Source organism: Tachypleus tridentatus, chromosome 10 (genome assembly GCF_004210375.1).
Source record: "Tachypleus tridentatus isolate NWPU-2018 chromosome 10, ASM421037v1, whole genome shotgun sequence".
Lineage (NCBI taxonomy): Eukaryota > Metazoa > Arthropoda > Merostomata > Xiphosura > Limulidae > Tachypleus > Tachypleus tridentatus.
This window is the reverse complement of record NC_134834.1, coordinates 64877151-64895272: the sequence shown is the minus strand read 5'-3', so window position 1 is coordinate 64895272 and position 18122 is coordinate 64877151. Positions and strand designations below refer to the sequence as shown.

Here is an 18122-nt window from a genome sequence, read left to right as displayed (position 1 = left end):
AGACTTGTCCACTTTCACTGCTCTCGCAGAACTTGATCCTGCCATCGTAAATCAGCCATCAATAGACGACTGTGTAGCAGCGGTAACTGACTGTATTACACATGCAGCTACTCAGTGTATTCCTAAAACCTCGACACGTTTTCCACGATATCCTCGTCCGTGGTGGAATCCTGCTTGCCACTTAGCACGGAAGGCTCAAAAGCGGGCCTGGGATACTTTTCGTAGATATTCCACACTTTCAAACCGGGTTGCTTTCCAACGGGCCCGTGCACATGCTAGGTTGGTAAGACGTCAAAGCCAGAAGGAATCTTGGATTAAGTTCACAACCAGCATATCTTCTACCACCAGTTCCAAGATCATATGGGACAGGATTCGAAAGGTTAATGGGCACTACAATTCTGTCCCCCTCTCGATCTTACTCTTTGATGGTCAGGAGGTGACTGATGTTCGGAACATCGCAAACACTCTAGGTGAAAGCTTTTGCCGGGTATCTAGCACTTCTGCTTGTTCCTCCACCTTCCTGGCCATCAAGACTCGGGCAGGGCGATCACCTCTTTCCTTTCGAACTGACTGTTTCTTTGACTATAATTGTCCCTTTACCCTGGTGGAACTAAAAATGGCCCTTCATCGGTCTGCCAGTACGTCTGTTGGACCTGATGATATTCATTATGACATGCTGCACCATCTATCTCCTGCTTCTCTTGATGTCCTTCTGATTGTTTTCAACCGGATCTGGCAGGAGAATGTTTTTCCTGATGCCTGGCACCAGGCTATTATTTTACCTTTCTCTAAGCCAGGGAAAGATCCCAAGATTCCTTCAAATTACTGTCCAATTGCTTTGACGAGCTGTCTCTGTAAGACATTAGAAAGGATGGTTAATGCTCGTCTTGTTTGGTTCCTTGAATCAAACAACCTCCTCTCGCCCATCCAGTGTGGGTTCCGTCGACAGCACTCCATCGCAGACCACCTAATTCGTCTTGAAACATCTATCAGAGAAGCCTTTCTCAACCGCCAACATCTTGTATCAATATTCTTTGACATAGAGAAGGCTTACGACACAACATGGAGGTATGGCGTTTTGCGAGACCTCCATACATATGGGTTATGTGGCCATTTACCCATGTTTATTAAAAAATTTTTAATGGACAGGAGATTCCAAGTACGTGTGGGTTCGACACTTTCCCGTTCTTTTGTACAGGAACTTGGAGTCCCTCAAGGCTGTGTATTGAGTGTTACACTCTTCAGTATAAAGATAAATGCCATCACTGAACAACTCCCTCTCACTGCTGCGAATGGGCTGTATGTCGACAACTTTCACATCTCATGTCAGTTGTCAAACATGAAATATATTGAGCGGCAACTACAAACTGCCCTCAATTGTGTACGGAAGTGGACTTTGGCAAACGACTTTAATTTCTCTCTCTCCAAAACTGTATGCATGCACTTTTGCCGTCGACGGGGTATTCACCCTGATCCTGAACTTCATATCGGTGAAGTTTTGCTGCCAGTGGTCCCGGAGACCAAGTTCTTGGGGCTTATCTTTGTTCAGTAAACTGACCTTTATACCACACTTAAAGCAGCTTCGGGTCAAATGCACAAGAGCACTGAACATCCTCCGTGTTCTCTCTTCTACCAGTTGGGGGGCAGATCTCTGTTCAATGTCAAAGGTATATCGTGCTCTTATTAGATCGAAACTCGATTATGGATCAATGGTCTATGGCTCTGCCAGACCCTCGGCCTTAAAGATGCTGGACCCCATTCATCACCAAGGACTTCAACTCTGCACTGGGGCTTTCCGTACCTCTCCAGTTCAAAGTATATACATTGAATCTCATGAACCTTCTCTACACCTTCGCCGTTTGCAACTATCTTTACAATATACTTCGAAACTTCATTCCTTACCAAAGCATCCCACCTGGAAATGTGTTTTCCTTCCTCGGTGGGCAGTACTTTTTCAGAACAGATGATCTGTCATTGCTCCGTTTAGCCTTCGTATCCGGGCGCAATTGGATGAATTGGGTCTGTCCTTGGATAACATTGCAGATTCCACAGGTCGGCCCATCCCACCATGGCTTATTACAGCCCCCAAATGTGACCCTTCTTTCAGTCACCTATAAAAGGCAGATACTCCAGATTGGAAGTACCATCTTCTATTCAATGAATATCTTTCAAACAATCATTCAGTTCCCATTTATACAGATGGTTCCAAATCTGGTAATTCAGTGGGCTCTGCTATGGTTTGCTATGGGTCAGTAGTTGTGCGCAGAATCCCTTCTACAGCTTCTGTGTTCACTGCTGAAGTGTATGCCATATATCTTGCCCTGGATCATATTGCAGCTGAGCAGTACTCCAACTGCACTATTTATACTGATTTGCTTAGTTCTATACTTGCCTTGGAATCGCTACACGTTAGCTCACATCCTATTCTCGCTGATATTCAAAACCGACTGGCCCATTTCTCATTAGCAGCTACTTCAATCCAGTTTTTCTGGATACCAGGCCATGTTGGTATTCGCGGGAACGAGCTTGCAGACATGGCAGCTAAATATGTCTGCTTCAACACCATCACTCCTATACCTATTCCGTACATGGACTATGGTTTTGTCTTCAAGGCTGGGCTCCGTGCCAGCTGGCAGTCCACTTGGAGTGAGCAACGTGACAACAATCTTTTTCAAATCAAACCCAAAATTGGACTTTGGCCATCTAGCTTCCGTAAAGTTCGGAAGGAGGAAGTTGTTCTCACTTGGCTACGCATTGGTCACAGTTTTTAACTCATCGTTTTCTTTTATCTGGAACTGATGCACCAATGTGTAGTTTGTGTAACACTCAAATCACTATCAGCCACGTTTTACTTTCTTGCCATCGTTACAATTCTCAACGACGGCAATATTTTAAACATATTTTTTCCCAGGGTCAGTCTGTAACATTGGACAGAGTTATTGGTGATGGTGACTCTGTCCACCTTGATAATGTTTTTAATTTTTTAATGGCTATTAATTTTTTTAATCTCATTTAAGTGTTGCATATTTATTCATTACACCTTTTTAATTGTGGTTCCTTTTTTACAGTTTTAATCTCTCTCATTCAATTTGACATTGGACAATGGCCAGAACATTAAATAACTCGACACCAGGACTGGAAAGGCCAACTTCAGGTGACTAACGCTACTGTTTGAACTATCCGTTTGAACTACTTGTTAGTCGTCCTGGCGAGTTGTTATTATACTTTTGCTGCATATCATTTCACACTTTTACTACTTTACTTTTTAGTACTGGCCATATTGACTCATAACCCAGAACCAGGACTGGAAAGACCAACTTCAGGTGACTGACGGTGGTTTTTATACTTACCTGTTAGTCTTCCTGGCGGGTTATGATCATTACCATTCTGCTACAGGTAGTCCTTTACAACTTTGTTGACTGGATGTCAACATTGGTTTTTACGCCATTTTCTGTTTTAATTGCCATTTGCTTTTATCTTCAATTACTTTTACAAATTTTACTCCATTTACTTGACTTTTATCTTTTTACTGACATTTGGCTACTCATTATTACGATTTTAGAGTAAATATTTTACAACTTGGAGTGTCTTTTAGAACTTTTATTCTTTTACATTTTGATAATAGCTGCTATGACACATAACCCAGAACCAGGACTGGAAAGGCCAACTTCAGGTGATTGACGGTGGTTTTTGAACTTACCTGTTAGTCTTCCTGGCGGGTTATGATCATTACCTTTTTGCTAGAGTAAATACCTTACAACTTCTTATACTCTGCCTTCTATCTTAACATTATAGACTAGGTGTCAACTTTTTATACTTTTTTGTTTCACCTTTATTTCCATTTATGTCTATTACTACATTTATTTATTTATTTTTTTTTTTTTTTTTACATTTTTACCAAATGTCTGGCGCAGATAGCCTCCCTGCTTTGTGCCATAAAACACTAAATCAATCAATCAACAATCAATCAATTTAAAGTGAACATCATAACAACACATTTAAAGTTGCATCGAAAATTTTTATATCTAATAAGTTGAAATATAAGTTTACATTGGATAAGTATATTAGTGTACAAGTTTAATGTAGTGTTAAAGAGACAAGTGGTGCATACCAAATTACTTGGCCCATTTATAGTCACTGAAATTACTTTTGTATGATGAATTGCATTATGAAGTGATTGTTGTGTAATGAATTCAATGACTTATAAGTTAGAATTGAAGTGACAGGTATATAGTAAATTTACTATTTTCCTAAAGTAACTAGTATACAGTGAATTATACAACCATTTTAAAGCACGTGATGTATACTGAATTAAAAGCTATTGGCTAATAATGTACTTGCAATAGCACTTGAATTTTTTTTCTCTTGAAATGATTTATGTCTAGTGTTACAGGATCATCTACTTCATTCATTATGACATTGAACCATTATAATATTGGTTTGTTTATACAGTTGAAGTTACAGAAAATTAATTGCTGTATTACAGTCAAGTTATCTAGATATTTTTTAAACTTTAGAAGAAAGTAATATATTTATTTAATGCAGCACAGAATCAAATATTTGATCCTTTAATGTACCATTGAACTATTGTTTGTGGATAATCAGGTATATCTCACTGATTTAGTGAACAAACAGATAAAAACTGATTTGTGTAAATTAGCACTGACATTTTCTAAAATCGTTGAAAAATTGAAAGACAGTTATCTAGTAGTTATAAATAATGCACTTTCAAATCTCAGTAAAAGCTGTTATGAGTTTGTATGTTAATTTTGGACACAGAAAAATATCTGTGTTTGTCTGTGTTGTGATCCAATTTAACCTCTTTATGTAAAGCTATGGGATGAATGAATTAATCCATGCATATTGGTGGATTTCATTAACAAATAGGCTGTGAACCTGAGAGTGCATGGTTAACTTCCTGTTTAAAAAAAGCATGCTTCACACTTTGGAGCCATGAATGTAATATAAAAGTTACACCAAAACACAGCATTTTGATCAGTATGGCATAAAAGATGGCAAATGCTGCTGATTAGTTGTCTACCCTCTTTCTCAACAGTTCAAGATTAAGGATGGCTAGCCCTTTTGTACATTTTAAAATATCTGAAATAAACTATCATTTGCCTTTAGTGGATTGTTTGTATAAAGGTGCAAACTTAAATTCACACTTAGACAAGTACATATATGGTTTATTGAAATTAGAGATAGCTGTATTGATTTAGTGTACCTCTAATTCTATTATCTCTAGAGTTTGAAGCTGTGCTAACCCATCAATGAGATATGGCAAAATACAGAATATCTAAAAATACTTATGATGCTTTAAACAGGCAAAATGTTTCATATGTTTACACTTACAAAACAAGAGGAAAAAAATTTGCAGTTTATAGAGCTTTCTCCTCAGGTGCATGTGCAGTCCACATGACTGAGAAGTCAGTAAGATGTGGGAAATATAGTGGTCTCTTCTAAAGGAAAAACACCTGTGGTAAGTTTGGCAACAAAAAAGAAAGGAATTTAGTTGTTCCCTTTACCAGTGTTCTATGCTAAAATTAGAACTGCGACACTGAATATTTGAAAAACTGTGACAACTAAGAAGGTAGAAAATGCATGGTATATTTGGATATAACTATATTTATAGCTGACTGTAATATTGTTATGTAACATCATTGTGGGCAATTATTTAATTTGTCTATATGTTTCAGAGATACGAATTGGTGGCCATTTGACAGATTATCATTATTTTTATTGTAAAATCAACCATTCACCGAACTCTCTTAATATGGTGATGGGAATAGAGACAAATTAATAGTACTAGCAGTCTCAATTAGAGATTGCTTTGCTTGTTAATGCTCAGCTGAAATAGAAATGTGAAACTCCTTTTAAACTGCTAATTGAAAAACATCCTTAGGAATCTGGACAACTCTGATATGCACACATAAACTTCTTAAAGTGCAGTGGCAGAAGATCAAAGTGGATCATCATTGAAGTAGGTTTTACATCTTTCACCATCCACCTTAATGGTGTACTTTTTCATCTGTTTGTTCAGAATTACATACTGTAGAAATTTATCTTTTATCAGATATTATTTAAATGGCACCTAAATTGGATAATGATAGACAAGAGCTGATTAAAGTTGGGGAAAGCACGTATACTATAAAAATTTCGATTATGTTACAAATAAAAACATGTCACAAACATATTAGGTGTTGGAGATTTAAGAATTATCATCACTTTCATAATTTATGTTGTTCACACAAGGACAAAATTTCAGACACATAAGACATGCAACATATTATCTGCCATTATGTTATCATATCCATTACTCAAAATTTATTGAAAAATGGTTTTCACAATGTCTGCAAATTACATCATGCATTAACTTGCTTTGAAATTTAAAAAAAAAATGTCTGTTAGGCAGAGGTTTATGTGCAAACATACATAATATTCTATATCTATGTTTTAAAAGAATCTGTTTAAAAATGATTAGCCAATAAGTTGCCCCATTGGAAAACTGAATTTACAGTATTACCTCAATATTTTGTGAAATACTGATAAGTTAGCTATCAATTTAGTAATAAACACAAGTTGCAAAGGAGGGCAGTGTTTTGGTTTGAGAAAAGAAATGCGTGCCGAGAACACCAATAGTTATCGACTGTGGGAAGCAAAATTTTCTAGCATGTCTCTCTATCCATGTGAGTCATGTGTCACAGTTACTGACTGACACAACAGTATTTTTGTTACACTGAATTATTGGGTTTTTCAGTACTGTCTTCCTGTATTATTGGAAAGCTTATGCCATTGCTTAAATACATTCTTCAATGGTGCTCTTACTTGACAGGTTTGTCTGAACTAGTGTTGGACAAGAGCAACTAACTTAACCTGTTAGAAAATAGTCTACATACCATTTTGGCTCTATTTTAACAGTCTTAACTCTTGGTTTAAACCAGAACTTTATTTGTTTAGAAGTCTTTACATTTTAAAATATGCACAACCATTTTTTGACGAGGGTCAGTTTTTTTCCAATCTATTATAACTTCACGTTTCACGTGGTGAAATTGAATGATAGATCGGGCTTACTATTTATTGTTAGACAGGGCATTCGTTATTCAACTTAAACTTCACCTTATGCTACACGTGAGCTAAACGACCAGACCAGAAAATATTTAAATTAGTCATCAGCACATGTTATCTGTGTGGCAACTATTAATCTAACAGAGGATTTGATTGTAATAGATGAAGTATGGAATATTTAGTAACGTATGGCATTTCAAATCATTGACTCTGATCTCATCTTCTCCCCCCCCCCGAGGAGCAGCGATATGTTTGCGGACTTACAACTCTAGAAACCGGGTTTCAATACCCGTAATGGTTAGAGCAGAGATAGCCTATTGCGTGGCTTTTTACTTAACGTAAAATAAACAAACTCGTATCGCTAACAATAGGCTGGTCCAGTCTATTTATGGACACTAACTATTTTGAAACCTAGACTGATACTTTGTAATCAGAAATGTCAATAATATTAATGTTCTATGTGATAGAAGAACAAGCAGTTAAAAAGACAGAAGTGATGTAAATAAATTATACATAAGTGTTGTGCTTTGAAATTAATATATAAATCAGAATCCTTCCGTTATTTAATGGGTACAAACCCAATCAAATGTGTATGATCGGGAGTTATTACACGTAGATATAGAATATTTTCTTTCAAAGATATAAATCTTCGAGTAAGGGTTAAAATCAAAGGCAATTTTAAATTGGTGGGTATAAAACTATGAAACACCTCATCCTGAAGGAGATATTAAGGATGGTTAACTTTCTTTATCTAGATGTTATAGATTCTATACCTTACAGTAATTTAACTTGTGTTTAAAAACACATTAGTTATATATTTATGAATAAAATTCATGAGAATCCAGTTTTGTATATCAGCTTAGTGAGATGAAGGTTGAAAATGCCACCGAACTGTGAACTGGCCCGGCATAGCCAGGTGGTTAGGGCACTCAACTCGCTGTCCGAAGGTCGCGGACTTTAATCCCCGTTTCACTAGACGTGCTCACCCTTTCAGCCGTGGAGGCATTATAATTTAACGATCAGTTCCACTATTCGTTGGTAAAAAAGTTGACGGTGGTTAGTGGTGACCAGCTGCCTTCTCTCTTGTCTTTCACTGTTAAAATAGGGACGACTATTGCAGATAGCAATTGTGTAGCTTTGCACGAAATTCAAAACAAACCCACTCAATTCTTCCCAGTCTCAGATCACTGATGTGCAAAATTTACCACTGACCTTACTGGGCTGATGTGGGTTTGTACAAACCATTTACACATCTATAAACGTATATAACGCCCTGTTCAGTTTACATTTGTTAATCTTAAAGTTGTTAGGCCGATTAACTCTAAGTTTATGCTATGACCAGCTAAAGTGACTTTCGAGTAAAATTTTTTGTCAATCGTGTTTAATGTTATAAATGTAATTAATCCAGTGTAAAGAATATCCACGAGGCTATTGGTAATGTTACTTGGTAACATTTTAGTTTTCTTTAGAATATATTGTCATACGTTTATCTATACATATATTTTGGATTGTTATAAATATTATCGCTTTATATCTTTATATTTATCTACTTTGAACTTGTTTGCACTTTACAATTTTTACAGTATTTTTAGATAAGTGTAAAACCAACAAATATCTCTTTAAAATAAACTGAATTTCTTTAGTACTTAAATATAATCTAATAATAATAAAATGCGAAAGGAAAATTAACCCAGTTTTTAACTTTAGAAAGCTACGTTTGTAATGTTTTATTTCGTTTCTACAAAAGCCAAACATATTTATAGAGGAGGAGAGAAGTACAGATCTGCCACACCTATAGTCACAAATTTTTCAGTGTATAGGATGATCCCAAAGTTCACTGACAGGTAAAGAAATTCTGAAATTGGGAAAAATAGGAAAGTAATTGTTAATAATATGGAACGAGATGTTATTTTTGAGGAGAAATTTTGTTTTAAAATGCTTCGGTTTTTATTGACCACATCTTTGAATTTGACACAGGGATTATGATCCATATTAGTAAAATTATCGAAAGGTGTGACCCCAATGATATTGGCAACAGGGGATGATCTACAGTATATCGTTTCCTGCCAGTAACGTTTATTTTGCTATAGACCTATACGTTTAAACTTCTGAATTATTTGCTTGTCAATGTACTTCTGAATCACCCTGTTTCGGTTTTTTTGTTTCATTCTCGTTGTAATCGTGATTCAGCATTAGTACAAAGGAAATGACTAATTTTCTTTAGTGGTGAAGAGGAAACTTGAAGAAAATACAAGAACTATACGAGAGTGTGATATGACGCTAAAGCAAGAATATTTTAAAGAAAAGCTGGGAGACCATTTCAAGACCAGTTGTAGACTTCGTTAATATTGAATGAAGTTCCAAGTTAAAACCAAAAACCCACTTAATCTGTCATGATTAATTAATTTTTATAACGAATGCAACTTCAGACCTGTGTTCGTGTTTATTGTATATCAGAGCTACATGTCAAGACCGTCAAATGCAAGAGCTGGTAAGTCGTGTATCAAAAGTAAGTTCTACCCCAGACAAGTTATTATGAAAGTTATACGCCAACACACTATGCGATTTTCAGTTACAAACGGGTTTCTGGGTAAACCGATCTTTAAATTCTATATATCAATTTAAAAAATCCTTTTCCATTCAAAATGAGAACATTTTAAATGCTGTTTTTGTATTCAGAAGTGCGTTAGCTATTTATCTGCTACCTAAATACAAAGCATTATATTTACTACTTGGTTAATTCACCAGAAACGCAAAATAAACTTAACAACGATGCACTACAATATGATTTTTTTACACTGTCACTGTGACAACGCTGATTTCAGATTAGTTAAATAAAACTGAATATATCTGTTTGTATTCTATCGTGTTTCAAAGAAGTACGGCCCGACATGGCCAGGTGGTTAAGACGCTCGACTCGTAATCCGAGGGTCGCGGGTTCGAATCCCAAACATACTCGCCCTTTCAGCTGTAGGGACGTTATAATGTGACGGTAACTCCAACTATTCGTTAGTAAAAAAGTTGGCAGTAAGTGATGATGACAAGCTGCCTTCCCTCTCGTCTTACACTGCTAAATTAGGGATGACTAGTGCAAATTGCCCTCGAGTAGCTTTGCGCGAAATTCAAAAACAAACAAACAAAGAAGTGCAGCAGAATAGTGCTTCTAGTGAGTCAAATAGCAAGTTCATTAACATAGCAAATTACGAGAAAAACAGTCATCAATAGCCTTTATTTCTCTTTAAAAAATACTTTCCTTAAATTCTATGTGTTATTTTTGTTTTCATAAATTTCTTGAGATTGACAAACATAATTTAATATGAAGTATAAACTATAGGCTTGTTATATATCTTCATGTGAAGAATAACAATTCTGTACGGCTCTTCCAACTGTTCAGTGGGATTTTAGTTTACCTAAACAGTGTACTGTAGACACAACTGGTTCTATCTTTCTTGAGAGACAATGAGTGCAGAAGTACATTACATGGACTAAAGTATGTGGATACCCCTTCTAATTAGTAGGTTCGGCTCTTTCAGCCACACCCATTACTAACAGGTTCATAAAACCAAGCATATAACCATGTAATCTCCATAGACAAACATCGGCAGTAAAATGGGTCGTGCTGAGGAGCTCAGTGACTTTCAACGTGGCACTGTCATAGGATGCCACCTCTCCAACAAATCAGCTCGTCAAATTTCTGCCCTGCTAGAGCTGCTCCGGTCAACTGTAAGTACTGTTATTTTGAAGTGGAAACGTCTTGGAGCAACAACAGCTCAGCCACGAAGTGGTAGGCCACACAAGCTCACGGAACGGGACCGCCGAGTGCTGAAAAGCGTAACGCGTAAATTCGTCTGTCCACAGTTGTAACATTCACAACCAAATTTCAAATTGTCTTTGGAAGCAACCTCAGCACAAGAACTGTTCGTCAGGAGCTTCATGAAATGGGTTTCCATGGCCGAGCAGCTGCACACAAGCCTAAGATCACCATGTGCAATGCCAAGCGTCAGCTGGAGTGGTGTAAATTACACCGTCATTTGACTCAGAAGCAGTGAAAACGCGTTCTCTGCAGTGATGAATCAAGCTTCACTATCTGGCAGTCTGACGGACGAATCTGGATTTAGCGGATACCAAGAGAACGCTACCTGCCTGAATACATCATTCCAACTGTAAAGTTTTGTGGAGGAGGATTAATGGTCTGGGGCTATTTTTCTTGGTTTGGGCTAGGCTCTTTAGTTCCATTCTAGAGAATTGTGTACTTCCAACTTTGTGGTAACAGTTTGGGGAAGGCTTTTTTTGTTTCAGCATGATAATGCCTCCGTGCACAAAGCGAGGTCCATAAAGACATCATTTGCTGAGGTTGGTGTGGAAGAACTTGATTGGCTTGCATGAGTCCTGATCTCAACCCCATCAAACACCTTTGGGATGAATTGGAATACCGACTGCGAGCCAGGCCTTCTCATCGACATCAGTGCTCGACCTCCCTAATGCTCTTGTGGCTGAACAGGAGTGAATTCTCGCAATCATGTTTCAAAATCCAGTAAAAAGCCGTCCCAGAAGAGTGGAGTCTGTTATAGCGGTAGAAGGGGGCCAACTTCATATTAATGCCCACGGTTTTGTAATGAAAAGTTCAACAAGCACATGTTGGTGCGATGATCGGGTGTCTTCATACTTTTGGCCATGTAGTGTATCTTGCATGTCTCCTAGGTTCAGTGGCCAGAAATTTGTATGCTATTTAATTTGAATTCTACGAAATTTTGAGTAAGAGTAAATAACACTATGCAATTATATATCAACCACACTATATCTGCAAATCCATGCTAACGAAGCCTTTCACCCAATACCAAACATCATGAGACTCGACAGAATATGACAGACGTTATTTTGGTCTAAATGCTATTTATATCTTCAGTTGCATAAACAACAACAAATTTGTGGCGTGAAATAACTTTTGTAAGTGACCATATTGCTTATGGTTTTCTGTGGGTATACGTTTGAAGTGGGCGATGGAAAACCATTATCTTGGAGCACTATATGGAACATGGAAAGTTGCACAATATGCTCTGAACATGGCCGGTCATGGACTTTAACGACGTGGTAAGTCCCCCAAATCGTTTTAATGTAAGATGTTCGACCTCTTTATTATTTAAATGACCCATATTTCAGTTGTAGTTTCAGATACCGTTACATTAAAATCTAATTTTAATTACACGTTGTTTTATTAACCAAAATTGCGTTTAAATATTATGAAGTGTGATAAAAATAATGTCTGATGAAAAACAACAAAATACAGGAAATATAACAACTATTATTTTATAGTTTCTCCCTGACCTCAAGTATAATAGAGAAATATAAAAAAAGAGATAACAACACGAAAAGCAGGTAAATGTAAGAATTAACAGTAGTATAATATACTACTTTATTTTGTTTATTTTAAATGTATTCAGTTTTACAGTTCATGAATTAAAAAAGATATTTAACAGACGAGTGTTTTGCTGTTAGCCAATCAAACCTAAGTGATTTATTTCTGTGCACGTGTAATGGTCGAGACGCTGTTTGACAGTTTCTTATGGACGTAATTGCTTGTTTGTTTGTTGTTGTTTTTTTGTAGGTTTAAGCACAAAACTACGCAAAGGATTATCTGTGCTCTGTCCACCATGAGTTCGAAACCTGGTTTTTAGTTGGTAAGTATGCAAACCTGAACTTTTTAACAAATATAAGTAGATTAAACATGATTGTACTGTTTAAACTATTAGACTCTACGGGTATAAATTTTGATTTTAGAAAACGCGATTACGAATAATAAATCAAATATAATTATGTATAACGTTCGTTTATTCTTTTATAAAAATGCACTTATCATTGTTGTATATATTGCAAATCTTGTACACATATTTCTAAAAAAATACGTTTTTGTTACATTCACCCAATTAACAAATTGGAATTTTGATTTATAATTATCCAGAAAACTATAAGAAAGGTCTACATAATTCTATACTGAAAAACGTAATGCATATATTTTATGAAACTTGCAAGAAAATAGCTGCAAGGTCAAACTGCTAATTTTCATATTTTTAATTGTATTTTATATGCCTATATAAAATATTTTGCTTTACCAAATTCAAATTAGTATTTAAAAAACCATTGAAGGCACTTTTTCAGTGAGAGTATCTTGCACATTTTATTTTCACAAAGAACGTGTGAAAATTTATTCTTAAAGTATTATTGTCAATCTAGCGCTAAACGCAGCTCAGTAAAGTTTCATTTTAAAACGTATGCTTTCAGGAGAAACGCTTCTTGAACAAAATTCACATCTGGTGGTAAGTATAGCAAACTGTCATACGTAATGAAAGAAACATTCGTTTCCAAAATGGTTAGCTGTAACTGTTTAAGGGAATTAATTATCACATTGTGGCAGAGGAAGTGACTTAAAGATAACTGCTTACTTCCTTGAGAGTTACACTGAAGTGTAGAAAATCTTCGCCGCTGGGGTATTGATAAGTTTGTCAGTACCAAGGCTAGGCAGTGTTCTTCACATTTCTAGAAAGTTGTCGGAAGTTAAAAAATACGTTGATGTGGCGGTGTAGCATTGTATGAAGATATGTCGTTTCTCTATGCATTTGAAAAAAGTGTGTAAACATATTTTACAAGGTAGTAATAAGTTTGCTAACTATAGTTATATGAAAATGTCCTTGAATTTGTTTTGTTTCTTCAAGTATTTGCCTGGCTAGGTCTGTTTATACATCTTATAAGGATAAGTACATTTCACATTTATCTATGAATTTATGCAATTTAGAAAAATTAACGAGTCACCATAAATCTTACTATAGAACATGTTAGAACTTTCGTCTTATCCAAAAATTAACGTAATGTAAGATGTTTTGGATTTTTTTACCGATTTCAATCAAAAACATTGTGCAAGGTAATATAGAATTATTTAAAGTATTTCTGTTTGTGATAATTACTTAATAACTTGTATTCATAACATTTTCCATCTTTTAAATTAATGATGTTTTTATTTGACTTTTAACTTCCAGTAGAATGTATGCAATTTAGCTTTTTTTGTTACTTTCTTTACTCAAAAATGACTAATGGCTTTATATCTTTAAAATGTTTTGCTTTGCTTTTCAGGAAAGAGGTTTCTAAAGACTCTGTCATTTTTGTTTAATTTTTTTAGCTTAACAGGCAGCTTCTAAAACTGTTATTTACCTCGGCGAGAGGCAAAGTAGATGATGAATGTACTTTTGAATATCAGGAAGTTTTCCCTTCTTCCAGATGACCCTAACTTTTCTTTTTCTTCAGTGTCGTGTTATAGAAGTCTCTTGGGACTTGTTATTATGGTACACCTCTTTATCTCATTAATGGTAAGTTAAAAATGCAACCAAACTTTCTGGACCTTTATTTTGTATTTGAAGGATTCTAAACTTAAAAATTATTTAGAGACAGCAATTTCAATGTGGATATAAGCTTTAATGAATACTGACATATCCTTTTTTTTCGAAACAGTTTAATTGGAACTTAGAAATAAACATATTTTATGCTGTTTTATATTCTTCATTGCAAATGTGCATCACAGTGCATCCTATCTCAAATGAGCACTGGAAAAATAAATTAGATGGAAACTGAGTTGAAATTATTGAACTGTTAAATCGGTTTGCTCACATTTTGTGTATATTCAGTAATGCTTCATTTTGAAAAGTGTGTTAAATTAAAATGAACTGTTTATAAAACATTTAAATAAAGTATTGTCAGCTTGAAAGATATATAGCTAGTACTGGAAACAAAACTTATTCTTTCAACCTGAAGTTAAAATCCACGAAAACTGGTTTTGAGTCAAACCTTTTTCTTTGAGCACTATTTCAATGCATTATTATTCATTAGCTTTAACTTCAGAAGAATTACAACAATTAGAAACCCTTCCATATGAATGCATCATGAAAATAAGTTATTAGGCTTAACTATATATTTAGGCCAGGCGTGGTCAAGGAGATAATGCACCCAGACTGTGAATCCAAGGCTTAATTTTTTGCGGCTTATGCCATGAAAGCATGTTTCACACATTGTGATCATGGATGTACTGCAAGAGTGACAGTCAAATCTCTATTCGACTGGAAAAAGTTGCCAGTGGTGCTGTTGACTAGCCACTTTCTCTTTAGTCTGTAAGTTCAAATTAGGATGATTTTTCTCAGATAGTTCTTGTGTAGTTTAGTGCGTAATTCTTAAGTAAACAAAAAGTATCTGGTGTATAGTTTTTATGGAGCGTCCTTGAAGTACTTTTCGGTTACAAATAAATTTAAACTTGCGCTCGACTTGCATTCTACAGGTCGAGGGATCGAGACTAGTTAACGATCATTCTCGCCTCTTTTAGTTCTAGGGGCGTTATAATATGGTCACTTATCTCACTATTCATTGACAAAGATTAGCCTAAAAATTTGCAGTGGGTGGTGATTACTGCCTGCTTTCCCTCTACTTTATTACTTTAAACATAGAAATGATTAGCGCAGGTAGCTCAACAAAGCAGTTCCTTCAAATAGGTTTCGTCCTATCAAATTTACTGCATGTTTTGGATCGTTATTTCAAAGGAAGACGAGTTCTTACTCAACAGTTATTTTGTTTTTTTTTTCCCTGAGGGAGTGTCATGTAGATAAAGTCTACTTATGCCTGCAAGCAGTCAAGGTACTATCAATTTTGTTTAGTCTCCAACATCGTTGACTGATATGCAGCCTGTACTTGTATTATGTTCCACCGCAAAAGTTTTACCCTACCGCATGCGCCATTGCACATATTATACGTTGACCCTCACACCATTCTCCTCTCTGCCACTAAGCAAAGCATTGTTGACTGTTTCCAAACAATTTTGGTTCAGATTCATCTGTAAAAATCACCTTCCTCCAGCTTGGATCATCCTATTGATTGAAGTCTTGTGTCCATTTCAGCCTTTTGATTTGGTTATCTCTTCTAAGCAGAGGCTTTTGAGCATTTGCACATCCATTAAGACTACCTCATACTGATATGTATGTTACTGTCCTGAAGGTTGCATTCATACTTGTCATTGGCAAAATTTCGATTAGATTCAGCGAATCACACTAAGAACATACATGCCAGGTTTTATAAAGACCACGATTCTTTAGACTAGGTGTCTGTGACTTGTTGGCGATAGCTTTCAGCAATAATCGGATAGCACATATTCCACTTGTTTCACAATAATATGTGTTGAAAACAAATGAAACGTATGTATAAAAATTCGTTACTACTTGTTATCATAGTTGTAAGCAGCGTTTTAAATAATTGCCTAGTTTCCTCAAAATCTGCACAGGTGGATTCAATTAATTTAAAACACTCTTTAGCAAGACAAATTATTTCCATCTACTCTCTTATCATAATATAATTAGGGATAAATTCATTTACTTTACCCTGTGGGCTACCACAATTGTATATAGAGCTCTAAATAATTCTCTTTTACAGTCAGAAGTCTATACAATTTGATTCAGTTATTTTAGAACCCAAATGACAAGATAAATCATTCTTTCTACCTTTGTTGCTACAATACAAACTGTGAAACTCACTATATATATCTCTCTTGATGGCCAGACTAACAATTATGCAGTCTAAATACGTCTGATTATCTCTCTCACTTATATATTTTCTTATTTAACTTCCTCTATGTATTTGCACATATTTATAACACGGGACGGAAATATCTAGCCCTCTAGTAGAAACAATATTATACAACTGCACAAAAGTGCTAGGAAAAAGTCAAAAGTTAGATTTCAGGCTACTTTAATAAACACTAGAAGGTATATCACAGGTGAAATGTCAAAGTTTTATTAAGTGTTATATTTAGTACAGCAGAAACTCAGTGGAAGTGCTTGAGTTCAGCAAACAGTTAATATTTTGCGTGTCCCCCTTTTGCTTTAATAACTGGAGGCAGTCTTTCAGGCATTGTTGGAACATATTTAATCAAAGTACCCTTTGAGATTTTATTTCAAATGTCTCTAATACATTCCATAAAGTTTTTTTTTTGGATGTAACTTTTGATTTGTCAAGTTGTAGATTTATGAAATCCCAAATCTATTCAATTGGGTGAGATCGGGGCTCTGTGGAATCCATTCTATCACTTGAATGACTGCAGCAGCTTTTTTTTTGGCTAAGTAATTTCTGCACAGGATGGATGAGTTTGGGGTCATTATATTACTGGTAGTATAATCCTTTATCATTAATATGCAAACCACTGAGTACACCACAGTGGACCAGTATCTGCTGGTACTTACACTGGTTCATTATTTCATCTATTTTGCAAATATATTTTGTTTCATCAGCAGACAGATACTCCCAAACCATCGCATTGACTCCCCTGTGCTTCATGGTAGGTGCTATAATCTGAGGTAAATATCTTTCGCTTTTCTTCTGCCGGACGTATAATCTACCCTTTGAACCAAGTATTTCAAATTTAGATTCATCCGTCAATAACACCCTTTACCAATCATCAACAGTTCAGTCTTCGTACTTTTCAGCAAGTTTCATTCTCTTAACAATATTTGAAGATCGAAGTAAAGTTGTTTTTTTTTAAACTGCTAAATGACAAAATATTTCATTCTCGTTGGGTCTTCTTGCTACTATAAATCTGGAAAATTTTCTGTCATTTAATACACGATCGTTTGTTTCATGCTTGAGATAAACGACAGTCTTTATTCTGTTCCGAAAGCTGCATAAAGTTTAGGTGTTTTGTCTATTCCTTTCCTATTTTCACATTTACCCGTTTCAGTCTCACGATTTAGAGTATACTTGACTTTCAAGTTTGTAGAAATATGTCAGAGAATTCAACCAGCATGACAGCAAATATTCGTATATATAGTGTTAAACACTGTTTTTGTCAATGTTTATTTGTGGAGTGCTATTAAATTGATTTATTCTAGCATATATCACTACCATATGCTAATTAGGACATTGTATAGGGTACCATGACAGTTATTTCAAACCCTAAATGTGATCAGTATGTTCAATTAAGAAAGACTTTTATGATATACCTTTGGTACAAATAGATGGGAATTTTAAAGAATTAT

General features: G+C 35.5%; 2 protein-coding genes across 7 annotated transcripts in view; both read left to right on the top strand.

The window, feature by feature from the left end:
• Positions 1–9426, top strand: part of LOC143229466 (uncharacterized) — a 34023-nt gene extending 24597 nt beyond the window's left edge. Inside the window, exon 4 of one of the 2 annotated variants that reach the window (XR_013015882.1) lies at positions 9290–9426. The gene's annotated coding sequence lies outside the window, so the exon portion shown is untranslated. The remainder of the gene's footprint in view (positions 1–9289) is intronic. The other variant, XR_013015881.1, reaches the window with a different exon arrangement.
• The window catches only part of LOC143229459 (neurotrypsin-like), a 70327-nt gene continuing 61626 nt past the window's right edge, over positions 9422–18122 (top strand). The window contains exons 1-3 of one of the 5 annotated variants that reach the window (XM_076461802.1): positions 9422–9556; positions 12671–12743; positions 14237–14423. In XM_076461802.1, the coding sequence (XP_076317917.1) occupies positions 14289–14423 (135 nt within the window). In that variant the 5' untranslated portion in view covers positions 9422–9556; positions 12671–12743; positions 14237–14288. Of the gene's footprint in view, positions 9557–12020; positions 12157–12670; positions 12744–13528; positions 13791–14236; positions 14424–18122 lie in introns of those variants that run through there. The other 4 variants (XM_076461801.1, XM_076461800.1, XM_076461799.1 and 1 more) reach the window with 4 other exon arrangements.